This window comes from Myxine glutinosa, chromosome 10, assembly GCF_964187855.1.
Source record: "Myxine glutinosa chromosome 10, kmMyxGlut1.1, whole genome shotgun sequence".
In the NCBI taxonomy this organism is placed as follows: domain Eukaryota; kingdom Metazoa; phylum Chordata; class Myxini; order Myxiniformes; family Myxinidae; genus Myxine; species Myxine glutinosa.
In genome coordinates this window covers 4,591,667-4,611,128 of record NC_136270.1, presented here as the reverse complement: position 1 = coordinate 4,611,128, position 19,462 = coordinate 4,591,667, and the positions used below count along the sequence as shown (strand labels likewise).

General features: G+C 44.7%; 1 protein-coding gene across 1 annotated transcript in view; it reads left to right on the top strand.

The window, feature by feature from the left end:
* Positions 1-19,462, top strand: part of MPP7 (MAGUK p55 scaffold protein 7) — a 162,389-nt gene that overhangs the window by 122,558 nt on the left and 20,369 nt on the right. Inside the window, exons 12-15 of the mRNA XM_068127153.2 lie at positions 11,615-11,785; positions 13,662-13,742; positions 13,850-13,943; positions 14,625-14,733. Of these exons, the coding sequence (XP_067983254.1) occupies positions 11,615-11,785; positions 13,662-13,742; positions 13,850-13,943; positions 14,625-14,733 (455 nt within the window). The remainder of the gene's footprint in view (positions 1-11,614; positions 11,786-13,661; positions 13,743-13,849; positions 13,944-14,624; positions 14,734-19,462) is intronic.

Here is a 19,462-nt window from a genome sequence, read left to right as displayed (position 1 = left end):
TGATGTTCTGAGTAGCCTCGTTTGTCATCGCTGACTTTGTTCCATTGCCTTGGACTAGAGCTGCTGTCTGACCTTTTACCCTGTCTCCTCTTCCTCTGGCAATGACCTTTGGCCCTTACAATTTTGAAGAAGAACCTGGCTCTGACAGTGAAGTATACATTGGTGAGAGCATTGCCATTTAGCTTGCGTGTCTCCATTTGTTGGTTTGCATAGCTAATTTTGACGTTGCCTTCATTACATGTAGGTTCCATTTACATTACGTGCATTTTCTGGACCCATGCACGCTGCATCTTTTTACGTACATTTGTCAACAACGATGTGTGACGAAAGCTAGATTTTGATGAATGTGTTTGCCACCCAAAACCATCTCCAACTCGGTCTTGTTTATTTTTTTTCTCTCCATTGGCAGGGAATGGATTACTTGCTTTCGCAGACTTTCATGACCTTGCTTGCCATGTTTACATTGACACATTGAATAGCACTGAGGAAGGAAATGGGATTTTCGTCAATGGATCCCGTTGAATTTCCCCAGTTTGCGGTGCAAGCATATTTGCTGCTGCTTCTTTTGTATGCTGGACATGGTTGTGGTTGGCTTAATTTGCTTTGGGAATGGGGCAGGGAGGGCGCTACGGTGCTGCTGATGCAGTTCCCCTTCTAGGTTAGAGCGAGAATTTGTAATTTGACCAGGATAGCTCGCCTACATAGTTTCATTCTGGCATTTTAATTTTACCATGGCCCACATAGTTGGAGGCAGTGCCAATACTGGTTCTGGAAGTACTGTGGCAGAATAATTTTGCATTATCACAAAGGGGTGATTCCATGAAAGAGTGGACATGATCAAGAAAAAATGAAATTTCTTGAAATCTTTCAAAATGTCTTTTTTTACAACCCTTGAGGACGAGATTTTAAGAATTTGTGTTCATTTTTAGCTCACCTGGAACTAAGTACAGGGGAGCTTATGCGATGGCGCGTCCTCCGTCCGTCAGTCCGTCCGTAAACACTTGCAGCTTCATCTCCGAAACCACTGAAGGGATTGTGACCAAACTTGGCACAAATGATATTTGTTGTGTTGTGACTAAAGTTTGTTCACGGCATTTTGAAAAATCGGGGTCTAAGGGTGTTTACCGGGGACAAAGTGGATCCAGGTTTGACCCCCCCCAAAATAGATATTTGCTTTTTCCTCTGAAACTACACGCACAATTTCAATGAAACTCGATCACAACCTTCACCACCCAAGATGTACCAACGTTTGCTCACGGCATTAAAAAAAAAATCTGCCCCTTTGGGGTTGGGGGGAGGGGTGTTTGCCCCCCAAAATAGGTATTTGCTTTCTTCTCAGAAACTACACATGCAATTCTGATGAAACTTGACCACAACCTTAATCATCTGTGTTGTACCAAAGTTTGTTCCTGGCATTTAAAAAATCGGGGTCTAAGGTGGTTTATGGGGGGAGGGGGAGTAGGGGGTTGCCCCCCAAAATAGGTATTTGCTTTCTTCTCAGAACCTTTTTTTTCTTCTTTTTCTTTTGTATACAAGATCGAGCCTCATGTAATAGCCAACATTAATCACGAAAAACAAAAACAAATGGACACACAAAACATACAATAAAGGGAGCGGGAGACAAGATGGGGAGAGAGAGGGAAGCACACAAGTACAACAGCAGAGAACAGGGACATTGGGAGATCTGTGGTAGGGAGAGCGTTTGGGGGGAGGATGCATGGAAAGGGGGGGGGGGGCAGAAGAGGTATAAAACACATGGACACTGCTAGGACTTCGAGGAAATAAGTTGGTATTTCAATAAAGTGGATCTGGGGTGAATTAACGGGGGTAGAAAAGATCAAGGTTTTGATGGGGGAAGACAAGAGGTGAACAGCTGTTTTAAAGACATGGAGGGAGGAGTGAGATTGAAGAGAGTGAGGGAGTTTGTTCAAAGATTAAAGAGGAATGAAAGAGTGAAGGTGAGCAGAGAGTCTTGATTTTGGCAATTTCACCAGAAGAGGGTTGTTGGCAGATCTTGAAATTTTGGCATTGGTTTTGTTTTGATATCTTTATTTGCTGGCAGATCTTTTGGCAGAACCTACACACACAATTTTGATGAAACTTCACCACAACCTTCATCATCCATGATGTATCAATGTTTGTTCAAGGCATTGGAAAAATTGGGTTCTGAGGAGGTGAGGTACACTTATGATTATGTTAGTATGTTTAAAGTCTTATGATTATGTTAGTATGATTCGACATGCTGCCCTGTCTTCTAGCAACCATTGAAATTGGTTTAAAATACCTTTAGTCAGTGCAGTATACGGTTTATTCTACCAGGTGAGTGCCAGGAATATTGCGCCTATGTTTATTTTTTACTGTCCGTTATTTTGATTCTATATTTCAACAATTGGCTGTGATAGATATTTTGGCAGGTCACCACCAGATGCCACTCTTACCTCACGATGTTAGTACGCTTAAAGACCACAGTCAAATGTTGTATTGGTATCTGTTGAACATTTCATCAGCCTCATTATTCCTGAATAATGTTTTTATATTTACTTCTGCCACCTAAGATGGATCGAGGTTATGTTTTCATCCCCGTCTGTTTGTTTTTGTCTCTCTGTCAATGAGCAGGATGTCTCAAAAAGTTATGGAAGGATTCGGACTAAATTTGGTGGACAGTTTGGATGTGCAACAAGGACGAAATGATTAGGTTTTGGTGAAGATTCTGATCCAGATACTATAATTTTTTGGTAATTCTTCACCATTGAGAGATAGGGCCAAAATCACTATATAGCACGATATCTCAAGTTATGGAGGGATTCGGATGAAACTTGGTGGACAGGTTAGGTGTGTGACGAGGACGAATCGATTATATTTTGGTGAAGATCTGAATCCGAATACGATTTGTTTTTTTAAAGTGATTCTTCTTCGTTGAGAGATGGGGACAAAAACAATATATTAGAGCATGATATTTAAAAAAAGTTGTGTACCGATTATGACAAAACTAGATGGATGAGTTGATTAGATGTCAATAACAAGCTGATTAGATTTTGGTTCATGTACGTATTCAGATCCAGCCTGTAGGTGGGATAGAAAACATGAACTGTTTAGCCTGGTGGAGGTATGCTTTCTACAGAGTGCCATTCTAGTTGCACTCGCCAGAGGAAGAGGGTATTGCATTTGGGTCAGTTTGTCTGTCTGTTTGTCCACACAGGATGAGCATGATTTTCTCTGCAACTGTTGGTCTTATTGACAGGAAATTTTCACGATAGGAGCGCTTACTTCTGTAGAATTTTTAATGATAATTATGATGTCATCGGTCACGTGGTACTGGCACCATCTTGGGAAAAACCGAAAACTTTTGCACCTCTATATCTCCGAAACTGCTCCATGGACTACATTGAAACATGTCTTATTGGCAAGTACTCCCAATGGGGAACAATATATTGTTACAGACACGACTTTGATGTTAAGGTGGGCCGAGCGGAATGGCCGTCGTGTCCGCACAAATTACCCGATTGTACTCGAACGTTGACGAAGCCGCGCCACGCTGGCTCAATAAGGAAAAAGAAGACACACGGCTGGATTATAATGACAGACACTAATGTTTCGATTCTCAATTATATTCGTACGGAAAAGGTTAGATTACAGGGGCTAGAGGTAAAGCACAGAAAAGATGGGCACTTAGACACAGGCTTATCTTAACCCCGGACAGACGACAGGTAAACGGGACAACGGCTGACTCACACGGGGGTTGATGGCAGGGAAAGGCAGGTATCGGTGGCTCCAGGTGCACCTGGGCTCGGGGCAGAATCAACACGGTTCGGTCCGGTCCAACGATGCGGGGAGGTCACAGCGCTCGGAGGTAACGTTCTTTCACAGGCGGGTTCTCTTCCTCTCAGCGATCGCAGGCAACGTTCTTTCTCAGGCGGGGCGCATCTGACGTCACATCCGGCGCGGGGCCGCGTATATCCGGCGGGGAGTGACACGCCCTCGGCTCGTTAGCGCCGCCCCAGATGGAATCGGTCCGCCCTTCTGATTGGGTGCGGGGGGTTACCAGGCTCCGCCCTTGAGGAGGAGCTGACAGCCAGCCCCTCCGTGGTAACCCCGTGGAGCGCGTGGTCAATGGCGCTAATCGAGCCGGTGTGAGGACGCATCCTCCCCCGCGCCGCCGCCATCTCCTCTGTTGTTGTTGTAATTGTTGGGGAAGAAGATGGAAGGAGGTATGGGAAAGGTCCTAAACTCACTACTGATGCCATATAATCACATTCTGGTGCAACGAAGAGTCATAATTAATGGAAACGAGGCCTTAACTGACATAGACTAAGAATAACTAGCAAGATGTCCGAAAGTTGTCTACGTGTGGTGCGGTGGACCTGGGCACGACATTTAATGGGGGAATAAGGGGAAGGTCGGCTCTACTGATTGTTGTTTACATGCAATGGGACTAGGGAATGGGGGATTAGGGAAAGTTGGGGAGTATTGGAGAAAATAGGGGAATATTTACAAGCGGATATGGAGGCCAAATTCCATATTCGCAACAATATATTCATGATGATGTCATTGGTGCCTTCATTATGACATCATAATTACACAAGTAGAACACTTTATCCTGTCAGTTTGAAATTTCTTGAGCATGATCTTCACAAAAATGACATTGGAGAATTAAATTGATGACGTCATCAGTCACGTGTTTTGGCAGCCGTATTGGATTGAACATAAATCTACATTGTCAATAAACCACACAAACACAGCAGCTCAGAAACACCCCAAAAATTACACCACACAAAACCCATCCTGGCAAGGGTCTGCGCTCTCTGATTGCTCTTTCTTGTTAGCCTTTGTCGTCAGCTCAGCATGCCAGTAATCTGGTAAGTTCCCAGCCGTTAGCAATTTTACATCTGCTATGTTATAAAAGCCTGGTGTTGGGCTAGCGGCTAGGGTGCCAGCTTAGGATCCTAGGATCCTAGGATCCTGGGTTCGAATCCCGGTCGATCGCTGAATTAACGCCAGGGGGGTTGACTCAGCCTGTCATCCTTCCGAGGTCGGCAAATTGAGTACCAGTTCACTGGTAATTCCCTGTTTGTCGTAAAAAGGCGACAAAAAGGGTTGGCGGCAGGAAGGGCATCCGGCCGTAAAACATTGCTTCAAAAAGGGGACCAAAAAACAACAACAACCACAGTCCCCGAAAAAGGCCAACCCCCGCTTGTGGGGAAAAATGGCCTCTAATGGTGTTTTTTTTTTTTTATGTTATAAAAGCCTGTGTGCAGTCAGGCTTTAGCAGTGCATGTGGCAGCAAGCCAATTACAAGTAGACAACTAGAGTTCATTGAACACGGTACCCCATGCAGTGTTCAAGTATATGCAGTACTTCAATTTAAATAAGATGATGATTTTAACAATCGTTCAAAAAATTCTAGAAGTTTAGCACTATTGAAGCAGTTTCGTACACCAACCACCTTTATACACCACCCTATAGAACATGTCCAAGTACTGCCAAACTGGAGGTTCTGAGAAGTGATTTGTGTTGCAAAGTGTTCCAAGTATATATTTAGGTTTAAATAAAGTAAAGATTGTAAAAGTGGTATCAAAAATTTGTGGGATAATACGTTTTACCCAATGTCTATTACATCACCCTAACAGGCCCATTAGTTATTCGTGCCTGTTTTTGTGTCCTTTGAAGTTCTTAAAAACGGCAAGTTTCTAGTTTGCAATGATTTCAAATTTGTTTCACTGCCAAACAGGCTGTCAGATTAAGAAAAACATCTCACTCCTCTGTGTATGTGCAATCTGGATGAATTCAGAATCAAAGTGATGTTAAACGGCAAGTTCGTTTTCTGATTTGTGTTCAAAATATAACATTCAATTCAAGTTAAGTTGTAAACTGACGTTTGTGGACAGACAGACAGGCAGACAAACTTATGGACAGGCATTAACCAATTTCTTAACTCTGCTCCTCGCTTTGCGTGCATGTGGTAACAACCAGCTTGGTATACAGTGCCTTCAGAAAGTATTCAAACCCCTTGATTTTTTTTCACATTTTGTAGTATTACAGCCTGAATTTAAAATGGATGAAATTGCAATTTATCATTTTTTTTGTCACTGATCTACACGTACAGCATAATGTCAAAGTGGAATTTTGTTTTCAGAAATTTTTACAAAATAATTTAAAATGAAATACAGAAATATCTAATTTTCACAAGTATTCAACCCCCTGAGTCAATACTTTGTAGAAGTGCCTTTGTAGCTTCGAGTAGCTTCAAGTCTTCTGTACGTCTTTATCAGCTTTGCACATCTGTATTTTGGGAGTTTCTCCCATTTTTCCTTGCAGATTTGCTCAAGCTCTGTCAAGTTGGATGAGGAGCGTTTGGGAACGGCAATCTTCAAGTCTTTCCACAAATTCTCAATGGGATTTAAGTCTGAGCTTTGGCTGGGCCACTTGAGGACTTTCACATTCTTGTTCTGAAGCCATTCCAGTGTTGCTTTGGCTGTATGCTTGGAGTCATTGTCCTGTTGGAATGTACTTTGGCTCCATTCATTGTTCTCTCTAACCTTACAAGTCTCCCAGTCCCTGCCGCTGAAAATCATCCCCATAACATGATGCTGCCACCACCATGCTTCACGGTTGGGATGGTGTTAGATGGGTGATCAGCTGTGCTCTGTTTCCACCAGACGTAGCGCTTTGCATTGAGGCCAAAGAGTTCAAGTTTAGTCATCAGACCACAGAATCTTTTGCCTCATGCTCTTGAGTCTTTCACGTGCATTTTTGCAAACTCTAGGCGTGCTGTCATGTGCCTTTTTCTCAGGGATACCTTCCGTCTGACTTCTCTTTCATAAAGCCTAGATTTGTGAAGTGCTGCAGAGACTGTTGTCCTTCCTTTGGCCAAGGAATTCTGTAGCTCTGTCAGAGTGGTCATTGGGGTATTGGTCACCTCCCTGACCAAGGTCCTTCTTGCTTGGTTGCTCAGTTTGGTGTCAGATGGTCGGCTCTAGGAAGAGTCTGGGTAGTTCCATATTCTTTTCATTTCCTAACGATTGAGCTCACGGTGCTCTTGGGAACTTTCAACACTATAAATTGTTTTTATAACCTTCCCCAGATCTATTCCTTCTCACAATTCTATTTTGGAGTTCTCCAGACAGTTCCTTGGACTTTGTGGTCGAGTTTCTGCTCTGACATGCTATGTCAACTGTGGGACCTTGTATAGAAAGGTGTTTCTTTCTAAATCATGTCTGATCAATTGATTTGGCTACAGGTGGACTTCAATCAAGTTGTAGATACATTTCAAGGATGATCAAAGGAATTTGGATGCACCTGATCTCAATTTGGGGTGTTATGGCAAAGGAGTTGAATATTTATTGACTGACGATATTTAATCTTTTCATTTTCATTTATTTTGTAATAATTTCTTTAAGAAATTTCCACATTGACATGATGGCGTATAATGTGTAGATCAGTGCCAAAAAATCTAAATTTAATTAATTTTAAATTTAGGCTATAGTCAAGCGGTGGAATACTTTCTGAAGCCAAAGTATGTGTATGACTTGTGACTCGTGAAAATCAGCTATATTCCTTGACATACAGGTTGATTGCATCACAAATACAATAAAAACAAATGTAGGGATACACTTTGTATATTTGCATGCTACTATCGCTACCTTGTTTACATACCTTTTTGGCATTGTTATCCCGACATCCTTTTGCATTTTTTTTTTTTTTTTTTACTTGGTTATATAGGATAATGATATACATGTTGTTTTACTTTTTTGTTTATCAAATCAGTATTGCATACATCACTGTGCTCTCTCCTCCTACTTATATTGTTGTGCACATGGCTCCTAGTTATTTCTGAGTATTTGTTCAGAGTAAGCATACTGTACTATTGGTGCAATAGGAATGTGTTGTGCACTTGATAAAAAGACATGATTCCCCCCTCCCTCCCCCACCCCCCCACCCCCCAACCTCCCCCCAACCCCCAACATCATGTTTGTTTCTGCATCCACCATGCTTTTGCTTTGTTCGTTGATTCTTTCCCCAAATCTGTCTTTTATGTTCCATCCGAAGAGGCCACAGGCCAGTTGAACACGGCTAAGATCACGAAACTCTAGAAAAGACCAGGAAGTGTTCAAAATATAAGACCAGGAAGTGTTCAAAAGACATCATAAACCTGCTCCATCTTCATTGGATCAATAAGCCCTGTAGGTCGGGCTTTTGAAGGGAAGTGCCATCTATATTTTCCTAAACAAGCTTCTAGTGGATCAAAATGCAGTGTAGGAGGGTCTGCGAAGGAGGGTCCACCTTCATCTGATCAAGAAGCCCTGTAGGTGGGCCTAGAAGAGAAGCTCCACCTCCGAGGCCAGTGATAAAAGGAGATGCACAGAGCCAGCCTTTCTAGCAATTTTGTCGGCTGGTGCTCGTGATCCAATTTGGTGGGAGAGATCCTGTTCAGAGTAGTGGGTTTTGGGGGTGCAGTCTTGCGTAGTCCTGGTGGTCCTCGTGGTAGGGTTCACAAAAAAAGAGCAAGAATTCCTTCAGCTGAGCTGTGAACTCCATGGTGCTACCAGATGACCTTTGGACCTGTCTGAGACCTGTTACGGTTAAACAAAGTACCTCTTCTGTTTTGTCTTGTTCCCCTTGATTTACTATCATGGAATGCTTGAAGGCCTTGTAAGTTAGTTAGTTAAGGTCATCCCGCTTGTTCACTTGGTCTGTTTGAGGGTGTGTCGGTTCGAGCACTAAGGTGCTTGCTTTATGATTATTGTTATTGCTTGTTTTTGGTATCCCCATACCCTGTGTGCCAACAAAGACATTATAAACCTGACTTGATCTCTGGGTGAATTATGGTTGTTCTGGTAGCTTTGTCTTGTTTTTGCTTAAATCCCTGTTAAGGTGATTTGGTTGTGGTTAACACTGCCAGATGTGCTCGCGTCACCTGATCAAGGTTGCTCGGCCTTATTAGATCAGGCACGTGCTCACCTATCGGCGTGATCCTCGCCCACTTTTGGGACTAAAATCTGTATGGTAACGTGATCGTCGGATGCAGATCCAGCAGGTAGTCTTTGGGGCGGGTGACAGTCGCAGTGGTTTCAAGATTACTTGCTGGATTTGAACCGGGGCAACCGGAACGGTCTGGCTATTGCAACAATTTAAACGGTCTGAAGTTTTATTACATTTCAAAATGTTGACGTGATTTCCTTGTCAAGTTTTGAAAATATTATTGTGCCTCTCCCAATAGGATAGGGGGAGGCTTATACCTGTTGTGGGGTTTGTTTTTACAATTGGCGCCCCACATTTATAATGGTACCCCAGAGTTTCTTAGACCCCCAGTAGTACTAAACCACCATTTAGGTTTTTTTTTTTCGTCCTTTTTTTGTGCCAATATCTGAGCTGTATCTTGGAGCCGGTTGGAATTTTCGGAATTCAATTTTGTTTCAATAATGGGAATAAAAAGTATGTTGGTTGACATAAACTTATTTTGACTTTGACCTGATTGAGGTCATGGCCTAATTATAGATGGTTTAACATCCTTCACCATAACTCGACTGAGGTTTGTCCAATCGGAACGAAATTGCCCTCTTTGGATAAGCTTAGAGCAAGATGCATTTATGCTCTTCCTTTACATCACACCCCTCCAAGTTAAAGGTAAACGTCAAATGGTCTGAAAGAAAAAAGAAAAAAAAATGCTGTTTTATTTATTTATTTTATTTTTATTTTTGGTGATCACTCAATTTTGCCAATGCGGTATCTTCAAGACCGTTTGGCCTTCAAAGATGTTCTTGCATCATAATAGTGAACCTGCAATGAAGTTGTGCACCTGATATTTGATTAGTGTCCTTGACCTGCTTTTTTTCGAATTGTGACGACATAAAACACATTTTTGATCATAACTTGAATAATTTTCCTCTGATTTTTATTATGCTGAGCTGTATGGATAGGTTGTATATGGGGACATATTTTCATAATTTACACGATCTGTCAAGGTCGTATGGCAGTCCGAAAATAATATTGCCATCATTGGATCAAGGCTGCTGGGGATGCTTATCCTTGACTATCACTTTTGATATCTAGTTTTCTATTGACATTTATAGGGGTCAATTTACGGGGTTTTTTCAACCTTTGAGTTGTGAAAATGATGGAGATAGAGCGATTTGAAATGTGGGGAAGCGTCCACACACCACTGGCCTTCTATATCCATCTATATTGAGACGATGGAGTTCATACTGTTCACTTGTATTCAGCCCTCATGTGACTAATCAGGTGACAATACGTGCTCTGAATATTTTTGAGAGCAGGCTTGACAGGTTTATGCAGATGTAAGTTGTCGGGTACTGTGCAGCGCTTCTCCTTTCCCTCCTTCGTTGACTGTAGGCTTCCGGTTGCAGCTGTTCCATCAGGTCAGCACCGTCCTTAAGACTACACTTTCTAGCATTCCAATTTTGTGCGAGGTGATCTCAATCATGATGTAAGATGTTAAAACTCGGAAGATCGGTCTTGATCTTATCCTTCCATCTGAACTTGGATCTGCCGACACGACGAGAGTGAACTTTCAGATGACCAGAGAATGAACTTTGGGATTCTGGAGTCTTTCATCTAAAGGAAGTCCACACCCATTGGAGTATGGTTGCTGAAGAATTGTGTAGATGATGTACTTTTTTTTTTTTTACACTGCAGAATCTGGGTGTTTGAAACTTTTTCATTCCAGGTGATGCTTAGGTTTTAACCTTCATCATAAAAGGGAATAATAGGCACCCATTTTTCAGCAGGACTCCTATATCTCATACAACATGGCTGGTGTTTTGAAGGATGTGGCAGTATACCAGGATACAAATGGTATTTGTTTTGATACAAGCTGGGTTGATGCTAAAATTAGGAGAGTTCAAACGGACCTTGAACTCTCCTGAGCCAGATGGCTAGATCGTCTATGGCTTGGTGGTCCAGAACCACCATGTATTTATTTACGACTGTGAAGCTAGAACTTGCAGGCAAGGACTGTCCATTATTGGGGCGATGGAAACGATACTGGACTTGTTGTGAATGTTGTACGTTTACAGATACAAGTGCAAGCATGCGTTTTTGTTACAAAATACCTACACAATCCTCTGGTCATTACCGCATCAAGGTGTCATCAGTTCATACATGCACATGTGTATACAATGCTCTGTGTACAAGTTACTTAGAATTATCGATCCTTCGATCACATGGCCAAGCCTGATTGGCCAAGATAACTGCATTATGTGAGTTTTTCTAAATTAAAGAGGTTAAGCTCAATTCCTATAAAGGAAATGATGTTATTTGGGCTGGGTTTTGGATGTTTATTTAATGTTTCCATGGAATCTGAAATCTGAAATGGGAAAGGTCAAAAAGTGAAATCCTAATGTTCTATTTGAAGTTTGTGTAAAATTTAGACTAGAGGTAGTTACAGAATATTTAACTTGGTCTTGGTTGAATTTTCACTTCATCTTTTACTTGCGTCCATTACAACACATTCACCTACCACCTGTCTGCCTTTTTTTTTTCTAAGCTCTCACTGGAAGAACTTATTTTCCACTTTTTATTTTCCCCAAACTTCCGTCAATTGTCCTTATCTCGTTTTATTAACTTTCTAATCCAACTGTTTCTCCCTCAACCTCAGCGGGGCTGCGACGGAGCTTCCGCCAGAGTTTACGAAACCGGCGGGTGTTAAAGTCGATGTTTGACATTAAGCGCTGCCACGAGTATGAGACACTTGAGCCACCCACCTATGAGGAAGTGATCCAGTACCAACGCATGCCACCTGACCCCTTCCGCCTTGTTGTACTCGTTGGTAAGCTCCTGCTTTCATGACATGTTTGATCTATAAAATGGTGTCTGCAGTCTTGCTTTTGACTTTTTGTGTCTTACTTGTCAGCTTTTTGCAGTCTTCAACCAAACCTTCTCAAGGAGCTCCGCTGCGAAGTAGTACAAAGTTTATATATTTGAGCCCTCATCCCCTTCATATATGTAATATACTTTCCCCATCCCTTACCTTTTTCATGCTTGTGTGTTAGGTTCTTTTCAAATTTTAAAAATATATATTCAGGTATCTACTGGAAATGCAGGTGTCCACTGGAATCGAAAGATCAACTCATCAAGTACTATTTACTTACCTCCCATTTGCATATCATTTTGCCTTTGGTATGTGTGGGGGTTCTTTTAATTCGGCAGAGCATAGGTTATCACCATTCATCTCACAAGGTGGTTATATAACCTGTGCTTTGTAGAGCGAAAAGTCCACCTTTGTAAAACTTTGAGTTGTAATTGAGTGAAACCCATGAGCATGCATTTCCCATCAGTGAGTCAGTGAAAAATGAAAAGGAAAAGAAATCTGATTTTCATGAATAAATTGAGACTTGACATGTACATCCTTTTTATAAGAACTAGCAACCACCATCCCCTATGAGAACCTAGCACGTATGCAAATTTGGAGATTGGATCAGCCGTACAGGAGAAAATCGTAAGTCAGCTCCCCACGCGTGCGGGGATGGAGGTTGGGGGAGGGGGGGGGGGGACATTTTCTTTTTGTTGTGCCCACGACCTGACTCTGGGTACTCCCAGCACATATGCAAAATTTGGAGGAGATTGGATTATCTGTGTTTTTCAGGTGCTCCCAATCATGATCAGTCATGAATTGCCTTATTTTATATATCCAGTAATAGGATGGTGTATTGTACTTGCAGGCGGATGATCATGTGGATGATCATGATGCGTGTCTGAACATCTTTTTAACTGAACCCAGACTAAACTCAAAGCACGTTTGCTTCCTCTGAGATGTCTTGGCAACAATGCATAGCAATTAAACCAAAGCTTTCAGAATCATTGGAATCTCCTGCGATGAAGCTAACTCCGAGGGCCTTTCACTCACTCACCGCAGGCAGGTTGGTGGTCTTTGTCTTCCACCGACTCCTCTCCGGCCTTGCTCCCCAAACTCTCTCTGTGCTCTGTCCCCCAAATATTCCTATAGGTCACACAAGATCTGCCAGCAACCCTCTTATGGTTAAACTGCCAAAATCAAGACTCTCTGCTCACCTTCACGCTTTCATTCCCCTTTTCTCCTGCCTCTAGAACAAACTCCCTCACTCCCTTCGATCCCACTCCTCCCTCCAGGTCTTTAAAACAGCTGTTCACCACGATCTCTTATCTTCCCCCATCCAAAACCTTGATCTTTTCTACCCCCGCTAATTCACCCCAGATACACTTTTTTGAAATTCCAACTTCTTTCCTGGAAGTCCTTGCAGTGTCCATATGTTTTATACCTCTCCCACCTCCCCCCCAAGCCCTCTCCCTCCTACAGTTCTCTCAATGTCCTTGATCTCAAATGTTGTGTTTGTTCCTTCCCCCTCTCTCCCTATCTTGTCTACCACTCCCCTTATTTTGTGTTTTATGTGTCTGTGTGACTTTTTGTGTGATTAATGTTAGCTCTTTCACGAGCCTCGATGTTGTATACAAAAAAAAAAGAAAAAAAAGAAGCTCAACATCGAAGTTGTAGTTATAATTGAAGCCTAATTTGCTTGTCTGGATTCTGACATAGAAAGGTGGTCCATGTACTAACTTTGATTCAACAGTCTCTTGTGTTCTCGTCCTGCATTTGTCTATCATATTTTGGATGTTTTATTTGTAAGCCTGTTATCGAAGTACAAGTTTTGTTCTTTTATTTTCCACAGGACCACCTGGTGTTGGAGTCGGTGAGTTGAAGAGAAAGCTTGTAGCAAGCAATCCTGAGCATTACGAAGGGACTGTCCCAAGTGAGTATAATGGAAAGCCTGGAATGACGCCCACCTGTATTGAGTGTGCAGAATGTTAGATTCTAGCACCACAGTCATTCACCCCATACTCCAACTCTCCACCTCAGCCACCACAAGACAAAAGAAGAGTGAGGAGGAGGAGGGCAAGGAATACAATTTTGTCTCTCGCCATGTCTTTGAAACAAATCTTCAGAATAACAGGTATGGGGTGGATATAGGAACCACCTTTAGAGGCCATTTTTCCCTGCAGAGCAGGGGTTGGCCTTTTTGGGCACCGTGGTCCCCTTTTTGAAGCAGTGTTTTTCAGCCGGATGCCCTTCCTGCCGCCAACCCTGTTAGTCGCCTCTTGCGACACACAGGGAATTACCAGAAAGCTGGTACTCAGTGCTTCGTATTTTCCTGCGTTGATGGAATAGGCTGAAACTGGAAGATTATAATGCCAGATAGTTTGATGGGAGACTCGGAGGCTTGCCAGTGCAGTCTCAGAGTCTTCTTTAGTTTGTAGCTGAACCAATTGTGAAGTTACAATTCTCATTCTCTTAAAGCAAGGCCGATGTCCTACAGTCACCAGAGGGCAGTCTTGTACAATGAATATGAATATTTTCTATTTTAGAATTAGATTTTTATCATAATATTGAGAGATTTTTTTTTCTATAGATGCCATTGTTCCAGTGGCCGATGAAGTAGAATTTTGTAAACTTGTAGTGAATATAGAGCTTTATAGAGTCCCAAGGCCTTGTGGGCATGGCCAAGCAGTCCAGATTATAATTGTGCAAAACTATGCAAACATGTTCTGGCACAATAGCCTTATTGTTGAAGTTGTTGTTGTGAAATGCATTAAACATGCTACCCACTAATTAAAGTATCACTTGTGAATTGCAGGCTGGTGGAGCATGGTGAATACAAGGGGAATTTGTACGGTACCACTGTAGATGCAATACGTACCGTGATGAATGCTGGGAAAGTGTGTGTGCTCGATGCCAGCCCGCAGGTAGGCAAAACTATGATTACCATGCCTACTAATGCATGTGCCTTTGTATGCATACTGTGCTGTGCAAGTTCCACAGCATGATGGTGTCTGACAGGATGGTACAGAGGTAGCACACTTACCTTTGTGCTGTATAGCCTGCATTTGATTCCCAATGCGGATTTGATTCCCAAACTGTTGGATTGGTGCTTCACCGGAAGGGCGTGGCATCACCAAGTGTGCCGGCCCTTGGATAGACGTTAAGCTGGGTATCCCATCTGATAGCATTATTTGGTGGATGTTACAGATCCCATGGTGTCTTTCACATAGAGTTGGCGAATCATCACCTGCACCCTGGTCAAATTCCAAATTCTTGCCCTGACTATTGCTGGGAAAACCACCCAGTGTAATATTTGCCACGAGGTTGCTTTGACATAATTAAATCTGCCTTTGGGCAGAGTAGGGGAACGAGTTTGTTGCGAACTACCACATTTGATTGCGAGTCATTCACATTTTGGAGGAATATATTGTTACAGACACGACTTTGATGTTAAAGTGGGCCGAGCGGAATGGCCGTCGTGTCCGCACAAATTACCCGATTGTACTCGAATGTTGACGGAGCCGCGCTACGCTGGATCAATAAGGAAAAGAAGACACCCGGCTGGGTTATAATGACAGACACCAATGTTTCGATTCTCAATTGTATTCGTACGGAAAGGTTAGATTACAGGGGCTAGAGGTAAAGCACAGAAAGACAAGCACTTAGACACACTCTTATATTAACCCCGGACAGACGACAGGTAAACGGGACAACGGCTGACTCACACGGGGATTGATGGCTAGGAAAGGCAGATAGCGATGGCTCAAGGTGCACTCTTGGCTCAAAGCAGGGTACAGTCCGGTCCAAAGATGCGGGGAGGTCACAGCGCTCGGAGGGGACGTTCTTTCTCAGGCGGGTCTTTCTCTCTCAGCGATCGCAGGCAACGTTCTTTCTCAGGCGGGGCGCATCTGACTCAGCGCTCGCAGGTACCTCTTTCTCCAGCTGGGGGCGCATCTCCCGTCACGTCCGCTAAGTCGCCACGTATATCCCGCGGGGAGTGACACGCCCTCGGCTCGCTAGCGCCGCCCCAGATGGAATCGGTCCGCCCTTCTGATGGGTGCGGGGGGTTACCAGGCTCCGCCCTTGAGGAGGAGCTGACAGCCAGCCCCTCCGTGGTAACCCCGTGGAGCGCGTGGTCAATGGCGCTAATCGAGCCGGTGTGAGGACGCATCCTCCCCCGCGCCGCCGCCATCTCCTCTGTTGTTGTTGTAATTGTTGGGGAAGAAGATGGAAGGAGGTATGGGAAAGGTCCTAAACTCACTACTGATGCCATATAATCACATTCTGGTGCAACGAAGAGTCAGAATTAATGGAAACGAGTCCTTAACTGACATAGATTAAGAATAACTAGGAAGATGTCCGAAAGTTGTCTACGTGTGGTGCGGTGGACCTGGGCACGACATTTAATGGGGGAATAAGGGGAAGGTCGGCTCTACTGATTGTTGTTTACAGACAATGGGACTAGGGAATGGGGGATTGGGGAAAGTTGGGGAGTATTGGAGAAATAGGGGAATATTTACAAGCGGATATGGAGGCCAAATTCCATATTCGCAACATTGCACCCTTCTCTACCCTCGGGGCGTCCCGACCCGATAAATTTTTACCTACTTTAGTGTGGCACGCAATGTAGTTCCCTCTACTATTAACTCTACCCTGAGTGCGACAGTTTTACAGATATTCACAAATGAGTAAATATGTCCCCCTGCGACGTTGCACCCTTCTCCTCACAGAAACACACCCACAGGATAACCGAATCCGGAAAGAATTCTCAAACTACACATACAGCCGGTAGGGAGCATTATTTACAAGACTACGCTGCTATTTACACTACGATCCAGGACCTGTTTTTGGAGGAACACATGCAGATGTTATGCATAGAGAGAGCGCGCTTGCCAACATCGATACACCAACCCACGAGTGCTCTGTGGCCGACGGCCTTTAATAACGTGCAGAGCACCCCGTCCCAGCATCAAAAGCACCACCCCACCACCAATCGGTGCAGTCACCATTGTTCATTGGAATAAAAATAAATTCGACAACCCCTAACCCTGCAGGTGTCTCTTGCTCTTCTTGTGGTGCACTTGGTGTTAACTAAAAGTGGTTCACCTGTATGGCATAGGTGCCACGTTGACCCATAGGTCCATCCCCGGGTGGTGCTTGGCCGCAAACGAACTGCGGTCCATTGTGGGTGGCCACAAACATTGCGGTCCATATGGTGTATCGATCCCGGCAGCAAACAGCGAAAGTGCAGGCCCACAACTGCGCAGCCAGCACCTCTCTCTCCTCTCTCTCTACCCCAAAGCCAGATCCTCGGAGGTGGGAGACAAAAGAAGCAGACAAGTGAGTAAGGTGGTAAGGGCGCAAAAGTGCACGCAATATAAGGTAATGCACACTGGGGGCACATGGGAACCAGGTGAGACAGGTACGTTCCTATCGTACGCCCCCCCCCCCCCCACCAGGTAACCTACATGGCCCCTCCCTTACCCCTTACTGTATCCACACAACACAACACTACTCATAAACATCTACTTTACAAATCAACAAACATCCCTACTGTCTTCCCCGTTCCTCCCATATACCAAATTCGTCTTCTCTCCCTCCTAACCAATCAAATTTGCCATTTTCAACTGAACATCAAAATTTGCCATCACCAATTCATCATCAGTCCCTCCTAGGGAGGGAGAGATGGAATCACCCCAATGTCTCATCCACGTCGTGATGCGTCTCACAAATCCACACAGCAATTCATCTCCTGCAACAAAACAAAGAAAACACCGGTGTGGAGTCATCATCATCACCACAGGTAAGTGGCTGCGTATGGTGCGACAGGTTCATCAATCCTAACTATTTCCTAAGTGACTTTAACAACTTTACACTACCCGGGGTCTTTCTCCGGCCAAACCATTGGCCCTCTTACACTATGGGTTCTAAAAACCAATTCCCATTGGCCAAACTGTGGTGCTCTTCAATTTGGGGTCTCACTCCCCCGATTCATCTCCCGGTGCCCTCGTACAATTTCTGGGCTGCGACGTGTACCTCTCCCAGTGGGTCTACCCACCTGCACACCTCCACCACTGCAGTTGCCTCCGAGCTTACCTGCTCCTTACCCTAACCTAACTACCAGGGGAAGGCCCTCTGGCACTCTCCCCACTCGGTGCCCTCTCTGGCACTGGGCTACCCGGGTCCATCCTCCGGATCCTCGGGCCCCATCCACAACTCTACCGGCTCCCAGAGCCCACCTGCGGCCTCACCTGGCCGACATCCTCACAGTGGTGGAGTGCCCAACCAACTACACGCACTAACAGGCTACACGCCCAGCCATTTCCACAACACTAATGCACCCATTCACAACACCATTCTGCAACCGCACCACAAATGCCAATATCCAACCACAATTTACCTATACCCTCTACCTAACACTTACACTACCCGCCCCGGGTACTCGTGAAAGGGGTCCACTCTTCCCCCATCCACTCCTTCGCACCATGCACACCACTCCGTACCACTTACTCCAACTCTCTCCACACACCTGTACTTGCACACCTGTGCTCTCACACCTGGTGCCACCTGCACCCTTCTCTCCCCAAGCGCATTCGCGCTGATCCACAACACTCACTACTCACACACTGCTCCACACACCTGTCCAGTTGCACACCTGTGCAATCACACCTGTCCAGTTGCACACCTGTGCAATCACACCTGTTCAATTCTCACCTGTTCAATCCTCACACACACGGCATCATCTCAGCTAACTACTCCCCTCTGAAACTTGCGCTTCCCAGTCGTCCCTTTAAACTATTGCGCTCCCTCGTCATTATCATCCACACTAATCTACCTGCGTCCCCACTACAGGTATCAGTCACTAACTAAACTTAACGTTACCTAATGTCAATCTCTTCTAGATCCCTACTAATAACCTAACCCACCCGGGCTAGTTTTCACTGCCATACACCCCATAATCTAGTGCTCCTTTGCCCCCCCACATGGAAAGGGTGGCAGGGATGCCATCCCACCACGTCGGGGGTCTCTCACTACCAATTTTGCACATCAAATTTCAACAAATCAAAAATTTGGCCAATCACTGCCCATCATCTGCCAATCACTACTGCCAATCCCTTGCCAATCATCAAATTTTGTTTTTCTCTAATTTTGGGTCCAAAACACTAACCTCATCACCCAGTCTACTCACTAATACCTCTCGGTGCGCCAATCCCTGTCCAAAGCCCGGCTTCGTAAAGCCAAGCCATGAATGCGGGTTGTTCTGTGCCAGCGGCTGGATGCGTCCGGCACTCGGTGCAGGGACGGGGGCTTACCCGTGCCGAGATCCCACGCACCACCTCGGCACGGAGCCATCCACTGTCCCGATCTCGACCTGCCGGCACGTCTCACCAAAAAGTGGTCGCCATGACGACCCTTTCTATCCAGCTGCCCGCTCCGCCTAGTGGAGCACGGACGCGGCCGTTCAAAGCGAGGCCCAGCACGCACCGAGGGCCCGATTCGGCTATAAGTCGTTCTAAACTCTACCCCGTCTAACGTCGATGCTTCACCTGGACGCTTACACCCCGCAGCCCGTTCCTTGCTCACACATCCAGCCGTGCCCATGCTCCTCGTACCTTTCCTTACACACCCAGGTACACCCATTCCACTCACAGC